The 21,202-nt window shown below is 43.0% G+C and overlaps 1 protein-coding gene across 6 annotated transcripts in view; it reads right to left on the reverse strand.

Annotated features, from left to right (window-relative positions):
- The window catches only part of PLXNC1 (plexin C1), a 161,266-nt gene that overhangs the window by 55,552 nt on the left and 84,512 nt on the right, over positions 1–21,202 (reverse strand). For all 6 annotated transcript variants that reach the window (XR_004031922.1, XR_004031921.1, XR_004031923.1 and 3 more), the window contains 6 exons: positions 16,270–16,409; positions 13,409–13,588; positions 10,029–10,116; positions 5,965–6,168; positions 5,659–5,844; positions 2,566–2,668 (listed from right to left, as the gene is read on the reverse strand). Coding sequence is in view for 3 of the 6 variants with exons in the window: in XM_003259494.3 (XP_003259542.2) it covers positions 2,566–2,668; positions 5,659–5,844; positions 5,965–6,168; positions 10,029–10,116; positions 13,409–13,588; positions 16,270–16,409 (901 nt within the window). In the remaining 3 variants the exon portion in view is untranslated. The remainder of the gene's footprint in view (positions 1–2,565; positions 2,669–5,658; positions 5,845–5,964; positions 6,169–10,028; positions 10,117–13,408; positions 13,589–16,269; positions 16,410–21,202) is intronic.

Raw genomic sequence — 21,202 nt, forward strand, 5'->3', positions numbered from 1 at the left:
AGGGGTTTTTTTTTGAGACGGAGTCTTGCTGTGTGGCCAGGCTGGGGTGCAGTGGCGCGATCTCGTTTCTCAGTGTATATAAGCAAAGCGGTCACTGGGTGTGAAAGAAACAGCTGTCCACAGCTCTGGCTGCCCTTACACCCCTGTTCACGCAGGTCACCAGACACTCATTCTAGGGGACAAGAGCCTGGGTATGTCAGGTCCAACAGCCAGCTGAGCCCCTGATGACAAGACCAGGAGGTGGGCCTGAGCAACCCAATTTGTGTAGGGCAGAGAGAAGACACTGATCTCTGAATCCTCCAGTCACAGTGGGAAGGGCTGAGTTGGCCTCATGCCAGTCTGTAGCCATTACTAGAAAACCAAGCCAAGCGTGCCCTCCCGATGGCCAGCATTTAGAGCCACATTCTTGCTCAAGGCACAGTGACCCAGGAGCAGCCAAGACACACAGGCTCAGAATGTTGCAGGTGACAGGACAGTAGAGAGCCTCTTACTTTATAGCAAAGCAGGATACTGCAGTGGCTCAGAGCCCAACCTCCTAGTCCCAGCTGTCTGGGAGGCTGGGGTGAGTTGTTTGAACCCTTTTCCTCCCCCAGTTCCCTCATTTGCAAAAGGGACAAGCGCGATCTCGGCTCACTGCAAACTCCAGCTCCCGGGTTCAAATGATTTTCCTGCCTCAGCCTCCCGACTAGCTGGGATTACAGGCACGTGCCACCACACCCGGCTAATTTTTGTATTTTTAGTAGAGATGGGGTTTCACCATGTTGGTCAGGATGGTCTCGATCTCCTGACCTCATGATCCACCTGCCTTGGCCTCCCAAAGTGCTGGGATTGCAGGCATGAGCCACCGGGCCCAGCCAAAGTACCATTTGTTGGTGGATAAGAGTTCCTTTTTCAAAGAAGGATGAGAGAAAATAGACTTCAAATGACAAGCAGCTCAGAACCAGAGTCACAAACAAAATGGCTGCAGATATCAGGTACATAGATGAGTTAAATGGCCTAAGTGGAGACAATATGGAGTGGTGGCGACTGTGGTCAAAACCTAGGGAGCACATTCCCTGTCTCAAGGGCGTAGCTGCTACTCAGCTCTAATAAACTGATGCCACGGAAATTTGGGATCCAATGATCCAAATCTTGCACATTTTCAAGAGATGTTTCAAAATGTGAATCACTAATTTTTAAATGTTATAAGCTATTTAATAGTTTTAGAAAATGCTACATGGGCAAAACAAAATATATTGGTGGGCCAGATTTAGCCAATGAGCAACCACCATGGGCTCACTGTGTGTGGATGAGCCCAGGACCACTTTAAGAGATGACATAGATCGCACTTCCATTTAAAAAAAAATCATAGGGCCAGGTGCGGTGGCTCACGCCTGTAATCCCAGCACTTCGGGAGGCCAAGGCGGGCAGATCACAAGGTCAGGAGATCGAGACCATCCTGGCTAACACGGTGAAACCCCGTCTCTACTAAAAAATACAAAAAATTAGCCGGGCGTGGTGGCGGGCGGCTGTAGTCCCAGCTACTCGGGAGGCTGAGGCAGGAGAATGGCGTGAACCCGGGAGGCGGAGCTTGCAGTGAGCCAAGATCACGCCACTGCACTCCAGCCTGGGCGACAGAGCGAGATTCCGTCTCAAAAAAAAAAAAAAAAAATCATTTACTTTTTAGACACAGGGCCTCGTTCTGTTGTCCAGGCTGGCATGCAGTGGCACGATCATAGCTCACTGTAACCTCAAACTCCTGGACTTACACAGTCCTCCCTCCTTGGCCTCCCAAAGTGTTGGAACTACAGGCGTGTGCCACTGTGCCTAGGCACGACCACACTTCCAAAGTGTGGTTCTGCCCAGAAAATCAAGAGTGGGATGAGACTGGGGTGATGGCTGGTGGTGGGTGGTCAAGATGAAATAACCAAGTCCTGGGAGCCCAAAATCCCAGAGAAGTTCTTAGGGAATTACATAAATGAACATTTGTCACCACAATTCGAAGGGATGGAGAAGCAAAGTAGATTATATCCCTCAAATCCCAAGATACCATCTATGTAAACCAGCCTTCTATTAATGAAGCATCCTTAAAAACAATTTTGTTTTTTGTTTGTTTGTTTTTGAGATGGAGTCTTGCTCTGTTGCCCAGGCTGGAGTGCAGTGGTGTGATCTCGGCTCACTGCAACCTCCGCCTCCCAGGTTCAAGCAATTCTCCCTACCTCAGTCTCCTGAGTAGCTGGGATTACAGGCACCTGCCATCACGCCTGGCTAATTTTTGTACTTTTAGTAGAGATGGGGTTTTGCCATGTTGGCCAGGCTGGTCTTGAACTCCTGACCTCAAGGCGATCCTCCCGCCTCAGCCTCCCAAAGTGCTGGGATTATAGGCATCAGCCACCACGCCTGGCCAAAAGAAATGTTCAGAAAGCCCTCAGCGTGTACCTATTATTCGTTTCTCAAAGTTTTGATTTGGGCTTTCACCCATTTATACTTAACTGAAGCAAACAGCCCCTGAAAGCTAAAAGTCTGCCTGCCTGGCAAGAGGCCCCAGGGAATAATTTCTCTGACAAAATTAAACAGGGCACTTACCAAAGATGACAATCACTAGCAAGACAGGGAGCACAATCAGAAAATACCACGTGGAAGGAACTGACTCCTGCTCGACATAGAGCTCCAGGTTTCCCAGCTTGACCTGATGAGACAAAGAATGTCATTAGACCCAATTGAGTTGGGGACTGTATTTATTTACATAATTTCCCCCCTAAAATGGCTTCACAATACAAAAAGAAGCAGTGAGCTGGATAGGATATCTGAGTTCAACTCTCATTTCTGTGGCAGATTAGCTATGTGTCGTCGGGCAAATCCAGAATATTCACTGAATATTGTTTCCTGAAATGTCAGTTGATGTGTGCTGGACTAGACCCTCAGAGTCTCAATTTTGGCCCTTTGCTCTGGGGGTTTTACGTTGCAGGAGTGGGGGCAATAAAGAGGCAGTAACCTGTAGGCAAAAAGCCCCTGCCCTTTATTCTAAGGGAGAAACTCAATTTTTATCTTTTTTTTACAGGCAGGCTTATTTTGTTTTTGTTTTAGAGACAGGGTCTTGCTCCGTTGCCCAGGTTGGAGTGCAGTGGTGTGATCACAGCCCACTGTAGCCTCAAACTCATCATGGGCTCAAGTGATCTTCCCACCTCAGCCTCCCAAGTAGCTGGGGCTATGGTACACACCACCACATCTGGCTAATTTTTAAATTTTTTATAGAGACAGGGTCTCACTATGTTGCCCAGTCTGGTCTCGAACTCCTGAACTCAAGCGATCCTCCCACCTCAGCCTCTCAAACTGCTGGGATTACAGATGTGAGCTACTGTACCTAGCATCCTATTTTGAATAAAACATTCTGTGGCAAAAACCAGATTGGCAGTGCTGATCAGATCATCCCTGAGGGATTTTTCCAGTTTTAGCATTTTTTTGGTTGTATTTTGTCAAACTTGTCAAGGGAAAAACTCTACATGAAGCTTAATTATTTCACTGATGTACATACAAGTATTAAGGCGTGTTTCCATCCTTGGACTCATGCTGCCCCCATGGAGGCATTTGAGCACAGTAGCTGGAGGATGGATTTGGACCCGGATAGCTGAAGCTCTCCATACCAGCTCTGCCACCTGCTCTGCTTCTCAGCTATGGAACCCTGAATTAGGTACGCACATCCAGTCCTCTTTTTCCTCATCTCTGAAATGGGATGTTGGGAGTGCCTACTGGTAGGCTGTCGTGACTAAATTCATGACGTCATCTGAATAAGTCAGCTCATGGCACCCTCCTCAAAACTCTCCCATGCCTTCTGCAGCCCACAAGCCAAGCCCTCGCCATGGTCCACAAGGTCCTAATCATCTTCTGTTCTCTCCATGAACTCTCTAACCTCAGAAGCCTCTGCTCTGCTCCCTCCACTCCAGTCACACTGGCCTCCTTGCTGCTCTTCAAACACGCCAGGCAGCCTCCTGCCTCAGGACCTCTGCAACTTCTGCTCCCTCTGCCTAGAACATTCTACCCCAGATAGCCCATGGCTTGTTCCCACTCCTCCTTATACAGATGTCACCTTCACAAGCAGGCCTTTTCTGCCCAGCATTGCAAAACCTGCAGCATGGACCCCCTACATGCTCCTATTCCCACCCCCCACCCCCCCACACTGGTGCTTTTTTTCTCCATAGCAACTGCCACCAAGTAACACAATTTTTATTTATATTCTTCACGCTGTGTCTCTTTAGGGAACCTCCATAAAGGCAGATGTTTTTGTCTGTTTTATTCTCTGTCTGTCCCCATCACAGCGTAGGCTCTCAGGAGCTATGTCATGAATGATGAAGAATGCTAGCATTTGGTCTTCTCAACTAACAGGAAAGGTGGAAACACCGGTGAGTTGAGTTGTTGTTCCTTATTTTGTTTTGAGACAGGGTCTTACTATGTTGCCCAGACTTCTGGGGGCTCAAATGATCCTCCTGCTTTGGCTTCCCAAAGTGCTGGCATTATAGGCTTGAGTTGTCTCTCCCAGGCTAGTTGTTATTCCCGATTTAATGGCTGGGCGCGGTGGCTCACACCTGTAATGCCAGCACTTTGGGAGGCCGAGGCAGGCAGATCACTTGAGGCCAGGAGTTCAGGACCAGCCGGCCCAACACAGTGAAACTCCATCTTTACTAAAAATAGAAAAAATTAGCCAGGTGTGGTGGTGTGCACCTGTAATCCCAGCTACTTGGGTGGCCGAGGCATGAGAATTGCTTAAAACTGGGAAGCGGAGGTTGCTGTAAGCCAAGATCGCGCCCCTGCACTCCTGCCTGGGTGACAGAGTGATACTCTGTCTAAAAAATAAATAAAACTTATTATTAACCCATTTATCATACAGATGGACAAAGAGAGGCTCAGGAAACTCAAGTGATTTTACCTAAGGCCACAGAGCTATTAACTGGTGCCACTGGGACATGAACACATTTTTGTTGTTGCCTTCCAGTCTGAAGTTCTTTTTCATTATTTTTTATCCAATTATTTATGATGATAGATCAAAAAGAATTTATATAGGCTGTACAGAGCCTCATATGGCATGAACAGTATAAAGGGTGACTTTTAATATGTTTCCCTTCTCAGTGGTCTCACATCTTTATTATGGGACATAAATATAGCAGTGACGTGTCCCCCAAACATCTGGGAAAATATTAATCGCAGAAAGTATGACTTCATGGTGAAGGAAGCAGCCCGTGACCCAGAGATTATCTGGTCTCCATCTGATTCTAATGCTACCCAGAGTGTGCTGAAGAGGCCCTTGTTTGTTTTGGGTTTCTGCTAAGACATGTCACCTCCGCATTTGAGAAAAGAATGACAGCTCATTTGTCAATGGGTCTAGAGATTTTGCTTGCCGATGCTACTGCATAAATGTATGGCTAGAACAAAAGCTATCAAGACTCATTAGGGTTATAGACAATGGTGTGTCCAACGCTTTGACATTCAAACAGGCACAGGGATGGATTCAGCCAGCTATTTTGGAGCTATTTTGCTTGGGCTCGCAGTACCAGCTTTGTTTATCTTCTATTTAAAGTGAGGATCTGAAGATCCATGAAAGATTCCATTCTGGCCTCTGGTTTAGCCAAGGAATTATCACAAAAATCAGGTAAAGACAGCAGGTGGGACTGCCAGGTCACTTACCCGAACTTTCTTAGAAGAGTTGGCAATGGTGCTTGCAGTCTTGATGCCTTTAATTTTGCAAAGGATGGTGGTGAGATCTTGATTTCTAGTAATATTTTCAAAACTGCAATTTAATTGCCCATTTTCCCCATGGAAGAGAGTAATTTCAATGTCTTTTTTGGAAATGTTGAAGTTGTCATTTTCTTTCTGTGAAGAACAAAATGAAGATGGAGAAATCAGAGCACGTGTAGAAACTCACAAGCATAAACACACCTTTCCAGTCAAGGGGGCAGGGTGACACCCCACCCAGAAAGAAAAGAAACATACTTGAATTTTCACTTCCAGTTCTGTGTCCACCTCAGATTCCACCCGATACCCTGTGAATCTGGGGTCCTCCCGATACTGCAGGGTTCCACAGTCCAAGTAGGTGTCTTGTACTCTCAGCTTCACAGTGACATTTGTGCGTACTTTTGAACTCTTTAAACTGGGGGCTAAAAACCCGCAGTAAGTCGCCACACAATATTCAGACACCTGGGAGAAAAGAAAAGAACATTTTAGTAACTTCGTTAATGAATCCCAGCTCTGATCTCTAAGAGCTAAGTGACCTGAGCAACTTAACTTCTTGGTGCTTCTGTTTCCTCATGTATAATATGGAGACAGCAATACTACTTCCCTCACAGGATTGACTTCACCCTACATTACATTAAATGAGGGCTATGTTAAATGAGATTATACATGCTTAGAACAGGGCCCGACACACAGTAAGCACTCAAAACATGCTAGTTAATATTACGATTAATATCATGAGTGACAATGAAAGCAGCTGGAAGGTTATACCATGGGAAAAGAGACTAGGCTGACAGCAGTAGGCTAGGGAAAGGGGAAGATTCTGACCCAAGGGGCTTAGGTGTCCTTGGGGTCAGCCTGTCTGAGCCCTGGGAAACCACAAGAAAAGAAAAGTGTCCAAGCCCCAGCAAGGGCCAGCTCCTGAAGTGCTTGTTGCAGCGGAATCACTCTTTGTTGGGGGAACCTCCTGCAGGGCCTTAGCAGAAGTCACTAGCCACAAGGAGGAAAAGGCTTTTCAGGTTTAACAGAAAACAGTAGAAAACAAAAGTAAAAGACACAATGCATCCCCTATGAAATGAAGAGCATGAAAACTGAGAACAATGCAGAAAAGGTGGCCTGATTTACAGGATTAAAAAAAAAATACCAACATAAATAGGCTGGGCGTAGTGGCTCACGCCTGTAATCCCAGCACTTTGAGAAACTGAGGGAGGAGGGTTACGTGAGCCCAGGAGTTGGAGATCAGCCTGGGTAACATAGCGAGACCCTGTCTCTCTATATATATATAAAAAATAAAATTTAAAAAGTTAGTAAATACATAACATAAATATATTGTCCTGTTTAGGTGTACAGAAGGACAGGCAGAGGAGGCTGGTGCGTTAAGGGAGGATGGCAAACATTCTACAGAAAAGCAATTATAACTCATAAAAAGAAATTTGTCAGGTGGGAAAAACTGTTTTTCCCCCACCCCCGCCACCCCCTGATACTAGAGCATAAAAAAGACAATAGGAAGAGGCAATTGGTGGGAAAATATGATGTAAAGAGCTGAGATTTGGACAAGCACAACCTTCCTTTCCCTTCACGTCTTTCCAAACTATAGCCCTGAATCTCCTGCCCACATTTCTGTCCTCAGGATGAGAACCACTGTCTCTACTGCCTTCAGCAGCCTTAACTCCTAGCAGACTGGCTTTTTACTGAAGATGCCTTCTAGAAGGATTGCTGGCGAGAGGATCACCCAATCTCATTATCCTCAAGACTCTACAGTTCCATACTCGTGACAAACTCGCGCCATGCGATTTACTCTTTTTCACCGGTTTCTGAGCACCTTCTCGGCCACCTTCACGGCCCATCCTATTGTCTGTCATTCCTTAAAATGAAGCTTTGCCACCAGCCCTAGGTGCTCTTTTCTTCCTCCTCTGTGCTCTCACTCCCATGATGTCACCCCCACTCTCCCTTTAACGATACTGCTATAAAGACAAGCTGGTCATCTCTAGCTTCACCATGCCCCAGCACTTGAGACCTGCTCTGCTAACCACAGCCCAAAGGGACCTGCTGTCAGCCCAGAGAGACTGTGGACGTCTCAGACACACCTGCCCTGGCATGAGCATCCTCACTGGGCTCCCAGCCTTTCTTCAGTTCCTGCCTCTCCAAACTCAGCTGTGCACCATTGCCAAAATAATAACCGCCCTGCAGGAGGTTCCCCAACAAAGAGTGATTCAGCGGCAACAAGCGCTTCAGGAGCTGGCCCCTGCTGGGGGTTGGACACTCTCTTCTTTTCTCGTGGTTTCCCAGGACTTAAGACAGGACACCGAAGCCTTTTGGGTGAGAATCCTCCCCTTTCCCTAGTCTACTGCTTTCTGCATAGTCTCTTTTCCCATTGATAACCTTCTGACTGCTTTCATTGTCACCCATTGTCTCGGTCCAGTGTGAGTCCAGTGTACCTAGACCTATGTCACTTCCTGCTCGGAGATCTTCAGTGGTCCCTGCTGCCTATAGAATTAAAGGCAAAGCTTTCAGTCTGACGTTGCTTTTTGTGGCCCCAACTCAGTTTTATGGCTATCCCTCTTGGTCATTCCCGACCAACCCTCTAGGTTCCCACTAAGCAGGATTGAGTGATGTTCCCAGCGCGGGCCTGCGAGGACTCTGTCCTCTGTACCTGAACTCACCTCCCCGCTTCCACCCACCCCACTCCATACTGCAGGCGTGCTTAATCCCATCCATGTTTAATTTCTCTTTCATGTGAAAATACATGGTGTCTTCTTGGACTCACAGGGTTTCTGAACAGTTAGGGAACCAGAGGACCTAGAACCTGATGATACTCTATGCTGTCAACTTTTTTATTTTTATTTTATAGAGATGGGGTCTCACTATGTTGCCTAGGCTGGTCTCGAACTCCTGGCCTTAAGCAGTCTTCCTGCCTTGGCCTCCCAAAGTGCTGGGATTATAATCGTGAGCCACCACACCCAGCCTCAACTTTCAATCCCAGTGTAGATCTGCTGCCTGCCTCCATGAAGGCAATATGACTCTCTCACTTATCTTTTGTCCCTGCACCCAGCAAAATGTTTTGCCTGAAGTAGGTGCTCAAAAAATTCAACTTGATTTGGGAACAGCAAGTGGGAGGGAGAACAAGTCCCTGACAAACTCAGGCAATGCCTCTGGTCAGAGGGTTAAACTATACGAGTCATTCAACTGGAGGTGTTCACACCATGGAGACGAAGCCTGGAGTCAGATACAGCGTGAGGCTTGGAAGTGGCTCCGAACTGTGTCAGCAGGTGAATGTGTGCACGACAAGGCTGTAAGGACGGCCTATCAGGAGGCCCCCAGAATTTGGGTCTGAACCCACACTGCTCCTGAGGAGGGAGTGTGTCAGCCTTGGCAGGAAGTGGTCAGGCAGGGCCCCAGAGAGGCAGCCACCTCACATATCTCACCAAGGAGAGGGAAAAAGGGGAAGAAAGAATGGGGAAGGATATTTAGAAGTGTGTGCAAGTACACTTGGAGGCCTGACTAGTATGTGAAATCCCTCATCTCCCCTCTTGGCATCAGAAGCTTCCATCTAGAGCAGCTGTGTCCAGCCTTTTGAATGTGAGGACTTTTTTGCTTATCTGTGGCGGTGGGTATCACGGAAATTATGCACAAACCATTTTTTGGCTCATTAGCTATTGTTAGTGTTGGTGTATCTTATGTGTGGCCCAAGACAATTCTTCTTCCAATGTGGCCAAAGGAAGCCAAAAGGTTGACAGCCCTACTCTAGAGGATCCCCATCCGGAGTCACCCATGGGAGAATTAGGCAAGGGTGGAAAGCAGACCCCTCCTACCATTTCTCCTGTGGGGAGACGAAAGGTAAGAGAAGATGACATCAGATGGTAGAGAACAAATTGGGTCGAAGAGAGAGAGAAGCACATGACAAGATTTCTGGGACCTTTCCAAGTCATCTAACCTCTGTGAACCCCAACTCTCCCTGTGCAATGGGAACAATACCACCTTCTCTTCACAGAAATGCAATTCTTTATATCACACCTTAACCATTCACGAAGCATTTTCACACATATTCATAAGCATTGCCTCATTAGGGTGACTTGCCACAAATCACATACAAAGAAAATGTCAGGTCTTATCGTACCAAGTTCACTTCTCTTTCCTCACTGCTGCAACTAGAAATACTCAGCTACAAGGATAAGGTCTTATTATTTCCATTCTAGCACAGATAGAATATATGATAGCATAGGTAAAAGTTTATAACACCAAAGTCACAGAAACAAAAAAAAAGTGTGATGAAAATAGAACCATCCTTGAAAACAACCATTATTACAAAAAAGCTGGAGACTTACATTTATGTTTCCTTTTAATTCATGTGAAATGATTAAGTTGTCAATTACATCAAAATTTCTGCCCATCATGGTTATATTTTGACCACCACTGTAAGGAATAAAAGCAACAATAAGGGTTTCATAGCTAACACACAGGCATTTTGCGTGTATGAACAAAGCTATCAATTTATTCATGTTTAATATTAAACCCAATTTTGTCTGAGAGCAAATTAATGAATTTTAATTTCAAATACAGGACAATTTTAGAAATCTTTTCAGGATACTAGCCACAAATTCATGGGTTTCAAGATGCATAAATATAAAAATTCAGGTCAGATCCTATTTTAATTCTAGGAAAATGCCCAGATTCTTTGATGGAATTTGAATTTTGTTTGTGTCATATCGCCACATATAGTCAGATCAGGAGCTGTACCTTGAAAAGGTTTCACTAAACAGAATTTTGTTTGATTACTGTTTAATCTATATAAAGAGGCTTCAATCTAACAATTTTCAAAATCAAACTCCTAACCTACCAATGGTATGTTATTTAGAGAGACAGGAAACGCTTTGGGCAAGGTAAAATTACAGATGACATTAAAAGTGTAAATTCCTATTTGGTACACCATATAAATAATAGCTACACTCTATCTCTCTAAAACCAAGCCAAATAACTTCACGTTTCTCAGTGCATATAAGCAAAGCGGTCACTGGGTGTGAAAGAAACAGCTGTCCACAGCTCTGGCTGCCCTTGCACCTCTGTTCACGTAGGTCACCAGACACTCATTCTAGGGGACAAGAGCCTGGGTATGTCAGGTCCAACAGCCAGCTGAGCCCCTGATGACAAGACCAGGAGGTGGGCCTGAGCAACCCAATTTGTGTAGGGCAGAGAGAAGACACTGATCTCTGAATCCTCCAGCCACAGTGGGAAGGGCTGAGTTGGCTTCATGCCAGTCTGTAGCCATTACTAGAAAACCAAGCCAAGCGTGCTCTCCCGATGGCCAGCATTTAGAGCCACATTCTTGCTCAAGGCACAGTGACCCAGGAGCAGCCAAGGCACAGTGACCCAGGAGCAGCCAAGACACACAGGCTCAGAATGTCGCAGGTGACAGGACAGTAGAGAGCCTCTTACTTTATAGCAAAGCAGGATACTGCAGTGGCTCAGAGCCCAACCTCCTAATCCCAGCTGTCTGGGAGGCTGGGGTGAGTTGTTTGAACCCTTTTCCTCCCCCAGTTCCCTCATTTGCAAAAGGGACAAGCCATAGCAGATCTCATAAATTTGTTGTGAGGATTAACCTAGTCAATAGATGAACACACCAGGCACATGGGGCATGCCACATCAAGTCTCCTTTTATATGGAGAATGGAATTGGTCCTAGAGTGGGGGATGTCATGCTAGAGCCTTGGTTTTGAAATTTCAGTTCTCTTTATCTTACTATCACGGACTGAACTGTGTCCCCATAAAATGTGTATGTTGAAGCCCTAACTCCCAGTGCCTCAGAATGGGACTGTATTTAGAGATGTGGGTGGTTAAAGAGGTAAGGAAGGTTAAACAAGGTCACTGGGGTGGGCCCTCATCCAACATGACCGATGTCCTTATAAAAAGCGGAGATTATCCCAGCTACTCGAGAGGCTGAGGCAGGAGAATCACTTGAACCCGGGAGGCAGAGGTTGCAGTGAGCCAAGATCGTGCCACTGCACTCCAGCCTGGGTGACAGAGTGAGACTGTCTCAAAAAAAAAAAAAAAAAAAAAAAAAAGTGGGGAGATTAGGACAGAGATACAGAGGGAAGACCTCGTGAAGACATAAAGAGAAGATGACCATCTACAAGCCACGGTGTAAGGCCTCAGGAGAAACCAACCTTACCAACACCATGATTTCAGCCTCCAGAACTGGGGAGAAAGAAATTTCTGTTGTTTAAGCCACAAACGCTGTGGCACTTTATGTCCACCCTGGCAAACTAACATAGCCACCTCTCACTTGATCTTAAGTAAGAATATTAAAAGTGATTTTTTTCTTCTCTACTTTTTTTCCTCTTTCTCTTCCCCTTCTTTTATTCTTCTTCTTCTTCTTCTTCTTTTTTTTTTTAACAAAGCTTTGTCTGTAGGTTTACCTAGAGAATACTTTGAAAATTAGCTTCGTACTGTGTCAGGCAAAGAAAACATCATTAGGATTTTAGTCCTAAAGAGATTTAGGAATAAAAATATTATGAAAGTGAATTTAAATTCAACTAGGGGGAATCTTTATTACAGCATTCTTCACAATAACCAAGATAGGGACTCAACCTGAGTGTCCATCAACAGATTAGAGGATAAAGAAAATGTGGTACCTATACCCAATGGAGTATTATTCAGCATACAAAAAAGAATGAGACCCTGTCATTTGCAACAATACAGATGGAACTGCAGGACATTACGTTAAGTGAAATAAGCCAGGCACAGAAAGACAAATATTGCAGGTTCTCACCCATACGTGGGAGCTGAGAAAGTTGGTCTAATGGAGATAGAGAGTAGAATTATGGGTATCAGAGGCTGGGAAGGGTGGTGTGGCGGGGCCAGAGAGGGATAAAGAGGGGTTGGTTCACAGCTACAAAAATACAATGAGATAGAATAAGATCTAGTGTTCAGTAGCATAGTAGGGTGTCTATAATTCACAATAATTTATTGCATATTTAAAAATAGCTAGAAGAGTGGAATTGGAATGTTCCTAACAGAAAGAAATGATAAATGCTTGAGGTGATGGATACTCCAATTACCCTGATTTGATGATTACATATTCACTGTATGATCATAGAAAAAACATCACGTGTCCCATAAACATGTACAAGTATTACGTACCCATGAAAATGTAAAAAATACATAATAGTAATAAATAAAAAAATTCAACTAGGAAGATAAATGTTTTTCTTAACATATTGGATTTATCTGGGAGAGTTTATTTTGGGGTTTCCATCTCCTCCTTAGGGAACACCTTGAAAATGTTGATTCTGCTTTTCATTTTGATAGCTCCCAATATTTCAACCAAAGAATTCTAAACAGCTTACTCTCAAGTATCTAAAGTCTATAAAATGAAAGAGGTAAGAAAGAAGCCTTTTATCATGAGCAGGAGGGACACATAGTAAAGAGTGTCATATATCTATATCAAAAACCTAGGCAAACATTTCAGCTGTGAGTTTCTCAGCAGCCATGGTGAAGAGAAAAAGATGTGCTCACAGCATTCACGATGAGCATGGGAAGCAAATGCCTTGTCAGGTATGCATTTTTCTAGGAGTAAATCCTAAGGAGAACTCGGTGAGAGGAATTTGGAATGACTACTGTTTCTGAATTTACTTGAATAAAATCAATGATCTTTGGGCATATGACCCTTAACCACAATGAGAGAAAAAGATAATGAATCTAGAAAGTACCTGATCCAGGTGGTAGCAGGAAATATAAGGGAACAATGTGGCAGAGCAATGTAGGATAAGGATCCTACAGAAGAGCAGTTCCCACCATCAAACTGGATACACACATCCTTCATTTCTTTCCGGCTTGATGGAAGAGAGAATTTCATGTGGGTGTCATTTAGCACATGGCTAACCTGTATCCTAGAAAGGAGTAGAAAAAGAACTCTCACATGACACAGACACTTAGCACAGTTGATTACCCAAGGTGACAGCAGATGAATTTCACTTGAACTACAACACTTCATGAAGGAGCAGAACAGCTGCAGGCAACTACTGACTCATCAGGGGCCAATGACCCAAGTTGGGTATTATTAGGGGCTGGGTTCCTCTTTCTTTAGTACATTTTTATCTTTCTTATTTGCATTGCCCTTAGAAGTGGGAAAGGAAGGAGGTATAACCATTGCCTTAAAGAAGTACTAACAGAAAGCAGAACATGAACTGGTGGTTACATTATATTAGGAATTATGGATAATTCTGTTGAGTATCATAATGGCACTATGCTTATCTGTTAGAGAGATACTGTAGTATTATCAGTGAAGGATATGGTGTTTGGTTCTCATCATGCCCCCCCCAAAAACCCCAGATAAGATAGATGAAGCAAGATTGGCAGAATGTTGATGGGCTTTGAAACTGGTAATGGCTACAGAGAGGTTCATCACACTCATCTCTCTTGTATATGTTTGAGTTTCCATAATAAAAAGCTTAAGAAAAAAAGCCCTAGTCAAGCACTGAGAGGGTAAAACCCAGCACCAGACAGAGATGGAAATTCTGCTGTTCAAAGGGGACCTAAACCAAGAACCCAGGCATCTCAGAATCAATCAGCATTGAGGCCAACATGCCCCCTAAGGAGTCTCCAGGCTGGGACTAAGCTGGGGCTGTCCAGGGTGCTCCTGACATCCAACAGCTGACGCTTGGCGTCCTTTCAGGGTCAGAGTGAAGCCTTCTCCAACATTCCCGCTGTCACCTGCAGCTTCCTCTGTGTGTCTACAATGACCCTCTAAAGCACAAATCACTAAGCCTGGGTTGTGTCTGAATAATGCTCAGTATAATCATGCTACATGAGAATCTATTATTACTAAAGGCCATGTGCATGATGATTAACTTTAATGCTATCACTAACCCTTTAGGATAAGGCAAATTCAAAAACATCTGAGTCAGTTTGTACTTATACCACCTCAGATGCACATTTTCAGGTTTATATTCAGAGCAAAGCTCTAGGAAATTTATCACAAAGTGGTTGAACATTAAAATTCAAACTTATTTATAAATTTTAGAAGAAGAGAGGTGAAAATGTAGGTCATTCCACTACTAGTATTTTTCTCTTTAAAATAATTACCCATTTTAAAAGTACCATATTAAAAGAGCTTGGGATTACAGCCTGGGCTCAGGTATAGGATTAACTGAGTATTATGTTGACTGCTTGTGAACTTGGGTTCACCACACACAGATGTGGTTACTGAAATGCTACAGGCAGAAAGGTCTCCTAGTCATTTAATTTAATAACCGCAGTATCTCAAGACACATTCGGAATTAAAATGAGAACATAAAGAGTCAGAAACAGGGTAATGCTCTGAAAAAGTACTTATTTTCCATGAAGTTGATTGCCTTTCAGTGAATACACAGGTGTCTAACTTCACAGATTTCACTACATCAAATGAAAGATTTTTGCAATAAGGTATTTAGCTAGGATAAACAGCACAAAAAAACCTATGTTGCATAGATACAGCCTCTAATGTGTGTTTGATAATTCTGGCAAATAGCAGAACACAGGCAAGCCACCAATGAGCAGCTTTTCTCATCAAGATCACAGATATTCCAAATTTACTGCTATGAGGGGAAGGGCATGGCAGTGATGTGCAGAAAATAAATTAAAGCAGAAAATTCAGTAAATAAGCATGGCAGATTAGAATGCTCTACAAATCTGTTTTAGTAGTTAAAAATCAAAACATCACGCTTCAGCAGATTGTCTTAAACGCATTTCCATGATGAAAATAAGCTTAGTATTATACTCTATGTAGACTGTAACATCTTTTACTTCAAATTAGCCCAAACTTATACGAGTTAACAAGCAGAAAACTCAAATAATCTGTTGTGTTATTTAATAACTGCAGTTATCACATCACTTTTTTATTTTTTTGAGGGGGGAGTAACCATTTGCACAAGGACATTGGTAGAAATTGAAAATTCTTTCCCCAAGTTTCACCGATGCGATGAGTTTGGGAAAGAAGTGACAGAAATAATACTGTTCAAGAGATACACTGATCAGATATTTACGTCGGTGTGTTCTTTTTTACTACCATAATATGTAGTAGTAATTTAATTTTTGGAGGCTGAAACCAAACCAGTAAAGAGAAGGCTACAAAGAATAAAATGTCCACATAAAATGGATCCAAGAGGTTTTGTTTTTTCAACTTTGGGTGGCACACTGGAAGAGTTGCTCCAAAAAAATTCCCCATCAAATTTCTAGGTACTCAACTATTTTTCCAAGTGCATCACCTAAAGAATGATGTTTGCTACTCCATATACTTGATTTTGTTACTGAAAATGAATCAAGACCCCAAACAGGCAACATCCTGAAATGACTATATACTGAGATTTTTGGGGAATAACACAGAACAGATTCTCTCACAATGAACTTCAGATCTGTTGTGAAAATTATTTTACGTGTTGGAATTATATTATGTCAAATACTCTGACTAATTGGCCTGCTTTGGTGCATGGCAATAATTTGACTATATAAAGGTTATAATCACATTGATATTCCTTTGGCACAGGTTTGAACATGATGTTACCAAGGATAAATTATTAGTATTTCGACTCACACATCCTTATCACAGGTACTGGTTCCTTTCAGGATCATTGTGATGTTCGATGCCTGGGTAAAGTTTGCTCCCGTTACTATCACGTTGCTTTTCCCTAATGTCGATACTTTCTGTGGCTCAATGGACTTAATGTAGAAGACCTATTGGAAAGAAAAGATTAAAACAGGAGATCAAAGCTAAGAAATGGCATCGCTCCAAAAAAAATCTGTTTATGCGCTGCAGTTTGAAGAAATCACTGGGAAATTACAACATTTTGCAAACACAAGCAGACAGTGTTTAATGAAATCAATGAATTCAAGGAAGACTGCTGCAGATTCATGTCTCTCAACATGTGACAGCATGAGGTCAAACCAATTAGTCTTTGTCTCACAAGACAGTTGAAAATACAGTTGAAGAGTCTGATATTCTGTCTGAAGAGTGAGGCATCACTAGAGTTTTGAAAATATTTACTACCTTACAGCCTCTGGAGGCTCACAATGTAAGCAAAATCAAGGAAAAGAAAGAGAGTCCATTGACCATAGGCCAATGACAGACTCATCGTTAAGTTGAAATAAATGTCATTCCAGATAAATTCAATTCCCAAGAAAGCAGTCAGATTTTTGTTACAGTGAGGCTATTTGAATCCAGGAGGATACTGCAGGGGGAAAAACCTCAAGAAATCAACCTGTTCAGTCACCTAATGTCAAGTAGTTGGATGTCTAAACCACTGTGGCCAACTAAGGTTTGTAGACACCACAACCTCCTTCTTGCTACCCAGTTTCAATAGACTTTATCAGGCCTAAGGTCAAGAACATGTCCCTTGGAGTCCCTTGCTACCTAGCTTCATACCATATAGGTGAATGCCACCTTACTTCTCCATTTGTGAGGTCTAATCAAATTCTCCCTTAAAAAAAAAAGCCCTTTATTTGATAGCATTTTCCCTTTTCAAGATAAAACAATCCTGATTTCTTTCACTTTTATGTTACAGATGCTACTGTCTATCATTCTGATAATTTCACTGTTTTTTGTAGACCATTTTCAGCAAGTCTGTATTCTTCTATAATACGGTGACCAAAACAGGACATAAGAGTCTAAGATTCTACCCAATATAAAGTCCAGCAGATCTTCAGCAAGAGTGAACATCATACTCACACTCTTTTTTTCCCCTATATCCTCTACCATCGCAGAATATACTCAGTCTTGATATTTGAAAATGACCCCAAGGTCCAGAGATGCTTAATCACATGACATTTGGTGAAATTCTAAATGCTGAGTGCATCCACTTGGAGGACCAAGTCCAGGAAGAAGCCCCTGAGCCCCTGGGAGAACTCCGTGATGTCCAACACCTGCCTAACACCTGCTTCTTGAAGCACTTGAGTATCCTCTGCTCCTTTGTGCATGGAACACTCATCGGGGTGGCACTGCTGGGCTACAGGGCTGCCCATCCTGCTGAAACAGACATTTTCTCATTCTGCTCCTCGGCACACACAGGTGCTACACAGCACAGTGGTCCCCATCACTCATCAGCGCTTTGGATTGGTTTTGCAGATTGAGGTAAATTCATCGTTAATGTCATCACAGCAATGATGTAACGTGACACAGAATTGATTCTGGTAGCAGAATTTATTTTAATCACTTTGTGAAGGACATTAGCCCTGTATTTATAGAATCACTAAGGGCCTGAAAGGGTCACTTTAATTATTCTGTTATACTTGACTGCATTTTATGGGGGAAATTATCTGCTAGAGTGGTACTTGGAATGGGGGGATTAGCAAAGCCTTCAAGATAAATCTCTTGCAAATGTCAAGTGTGTGTTATACAGCAAAAGGCTTACTCTTCACTCTTACATGGTGACAGCTAAGAGAACAAGTGTTTATTGAGCACCTACAGGGTCCTTAGGCCAGATGTTGTGGGGGACACATGATCTATGTGTGCACTAGATCAGGAGTTGGCAAACTATAGTCTGTGGGCCAGATCCTGCCCGCTACCTGCTTTTGCATGGCCCATGACAAAATGTCAAAAGAAGAATAATATTTCATGACATATAAAAACACATGAAATTCAAATTTCAGCACCTATAAATATTCGTCTGGGTAGTGTCTCTGGCTGCTGTTGCACTGCAGCAGTCGAGTGGAGTAGCTGCAGCAGAGACCATACTACGGCCCGCAAAGCCTAAAATATTTACTGTCTGGCTCTTTGTAGAAAACATTTGCCGACCTCTGCTCTAGAGGAGTCCACTGGCTTCTTAAGGGAACAAGATAGAATTTTTTTTCTTTTTTTATGTAAACCTCACTGCAGACTCACATTTACCTCCAAGTCAACTATGATTCCCAGGTTTCGTTTCTTTCTAGATAGTCCTTCCTGCTTCTTATATTTATACTGTTGATGTCTGCTCAAGCAAAATTTTCAAACATGCCAAGTAAATGCTACTTCTCCACTCTCTGCAGAGGATAAAGAGAGCCTTACAACTAACGTAAAAAAGATTTTTTAAGAAGTTATATTTTGCTCCTTAAATGGCTCTACGAACACCATCAGAGGGCTTGTCACACCATCTTATTAACTTTTTACTTCCCTGAGTGGAGACTGCCTTGCTACTTCAAAAAGATTTTAAACCCCTATTGTTTAGAGAGGGTTCCCTTGGCCATCTAGGATGGAATCCAGCCCTGGCCTGTCTTGTGAAAGTGGGTGCTTCCAGTCTGCTTTCAAACAGAGTCAGATTAGTTGTCTTTTGTTTGCTGGTGGAACTTCTTCTAATCTTAATAAATGGGTTGAAGAGCTACCAGAGGACCCTCCTAAATAAATAGTGCAAGTATAAAACAACATTTTTAAAACAAAATATAGAGTCAGCTCTATGGCTGCCCTGTATGGTTGCAACAATTCTTAGAAATGCATTCTTTCTTTTTACCAATAAAGATTTTGAAAAATCCAGTACAGGCAAAAGAGCAAAGAATCATCTCCCCATAAAGGTTCTACATATTCAATATTTTAGATCAATTTTTGTATTTTCATCAAGAGTTAATTCATAAAACCTGGCATATAATAGCCAGCCCTATAAGCTTATACATTTTAGAGGGAGTTAATTTTAAAACATAACTGAGCCCAATACAAAGAGACAAATTCTTACAGCCTTATTGTGGGATTCCTCCCTCACTCTATGTCCAAGGATTTCTATATATTCAAATCAAAATACCATTGACTATAACCATCACAGCCCTATGTTGTCCAGCAATTAACCTCAGAATAGTCTACTTCCTGTAGGTTACATTTTAAAGACTTCAGGGTTATTTTTAAATGGCTGCACAATTTGAACTTATTTAATAAACTACTATGAGCTCTGGTTTTCACTCTCTGTTTTGTATAAGAAAGCACATTAGAAACTGGTTAATTAGGAGATTTATAGAATACCCGATCCTTTTTGTTTTTTATTTTTAACTAAGTCATTATAGGATATTGGAAATAGCACAACCACTAAGAAATAGTTATCTTTCAAAAGGTCTAAGAGGATTACTTCTGACAGTAAGAGTACCTTTTGTGAAGTCTGACGTCAACACAATTCAAATTACCATGACATTAATGGAGAAAATACTGCTATGATTGAAAAGAATATTGGAAAGAGGTGCATTAGGAGGGCTCAGTTTATTAAGGCCAAATTGTACTCTATTAATCTGTTTAAAAAAATCGGAATATAGCAAAGCTCTCTGTAGGCCTGGACCTGAATCAACACTCAGTAAAACATCTCTCGGATTTTCACTCGTGAAATTAGTTCAAACAGGACTAGATAAAAAGTCACATGGATTCAAAACCAGCTGGAAATCTGAAACCGAAGGACATTAGATAGATGAAAGGTAGCACAACTAATTAAAGGAAAGAGTCCTGTAGGGCCCTACAGGAGTGAGTATTCAGTTCAGGATTATTTAACATCTTTATTAATGACTGAGAAGAGGATGGAACTAATATATTAATGAAATGTATAAATTGGTAAGAGTGGTAACCAGCAGTGGAAATGGGAAAGAGTAAAAGGAGGTGAGATATGGAAAGAAAATAGCAAAATATAGGTCCACTCAAGAAAAATCAGAGCGTGAAATGGAACAAAATGGTTATTCATTTGATGCTTAGCCCCTGGGACAAATGCCTTTTCACGGGGACCCCTCGGTACAGACTCCAGGGAACTTGAGATGTGATTTCAGTTGGCCCTGGAAATGCCAATAGTGAGCAGTGCCTCGGGACACAGAGCTTGAGACTTCCAGGGAGAAGGTGACAGACCAATGCCCTGTGCGAAGAGATCAAGACTCACTTCTCTGAGCTGCAGACTCTAAAAGGAGGCTGACTTGGCTGCCAAGCCCACCCTCTGAACAACCCGCTATTCCTCTTGGCACTTGAGCCTTCTGAGTGTGGCTCCCCAGACCTGGACTGGGTGACCAAAACTCCAGGGCCAGGGAGGACAGCTCTTCCCAGCCAGTGGAGGGCCCTGATTCCAATTTAAACCCAGCCCCTCAAAGTCCACCCCTTGGCCAAGATTCGACTCATGCATGAGATTCTTGCTGCTCCCCTCTCCCCAGGGCCTCAGTTGCCTCACTAAGCCTCTTCTGCTCTCCCTGTCTTGGAGCAGATGCCCAGCCGTGTCTGGGTCTGACTCCTTCCCTCTGACCACACCCTGCCCCACCCCTTTCTCCCATGTCTTTGAGGTTAATACACTCCTCCCACATCCTGGCCAGGTTGGAGGTCTTGCTCCTACCCTACATGTGTGGCATGGATCGGGGGCAGGCTTTCACAGTCTAATGCCAAGAGAAGCCAATATTAGAGTCCTTTCCAGACTGACTTTTATTAATATCATCAGTAGTATGGTTTAACCAATGTTTAAATTCAATTTAGGGCATACAATGTAGGGTAATGGTTAAAACTCTGTTGAGTCAGATTGCCTGGATTCATATTTCTTACCTACCATTTGCTCTCT

This window comes from Nomascus leucogenys, chromosome 10 (assembly GCF_006542625.1).
Source record: "Nomascus leucogenys isolate Asia chromosome 10, Asia_NLE_v1, whole genome shotgun sequence".
NCBI classification, from domain to species: domain Eukaryota; kingdom Metazoa; phylum Chordata; class Mammalia; order Primates; family Hylobatidae; genus Nomascus; species Nomascus leucogenys.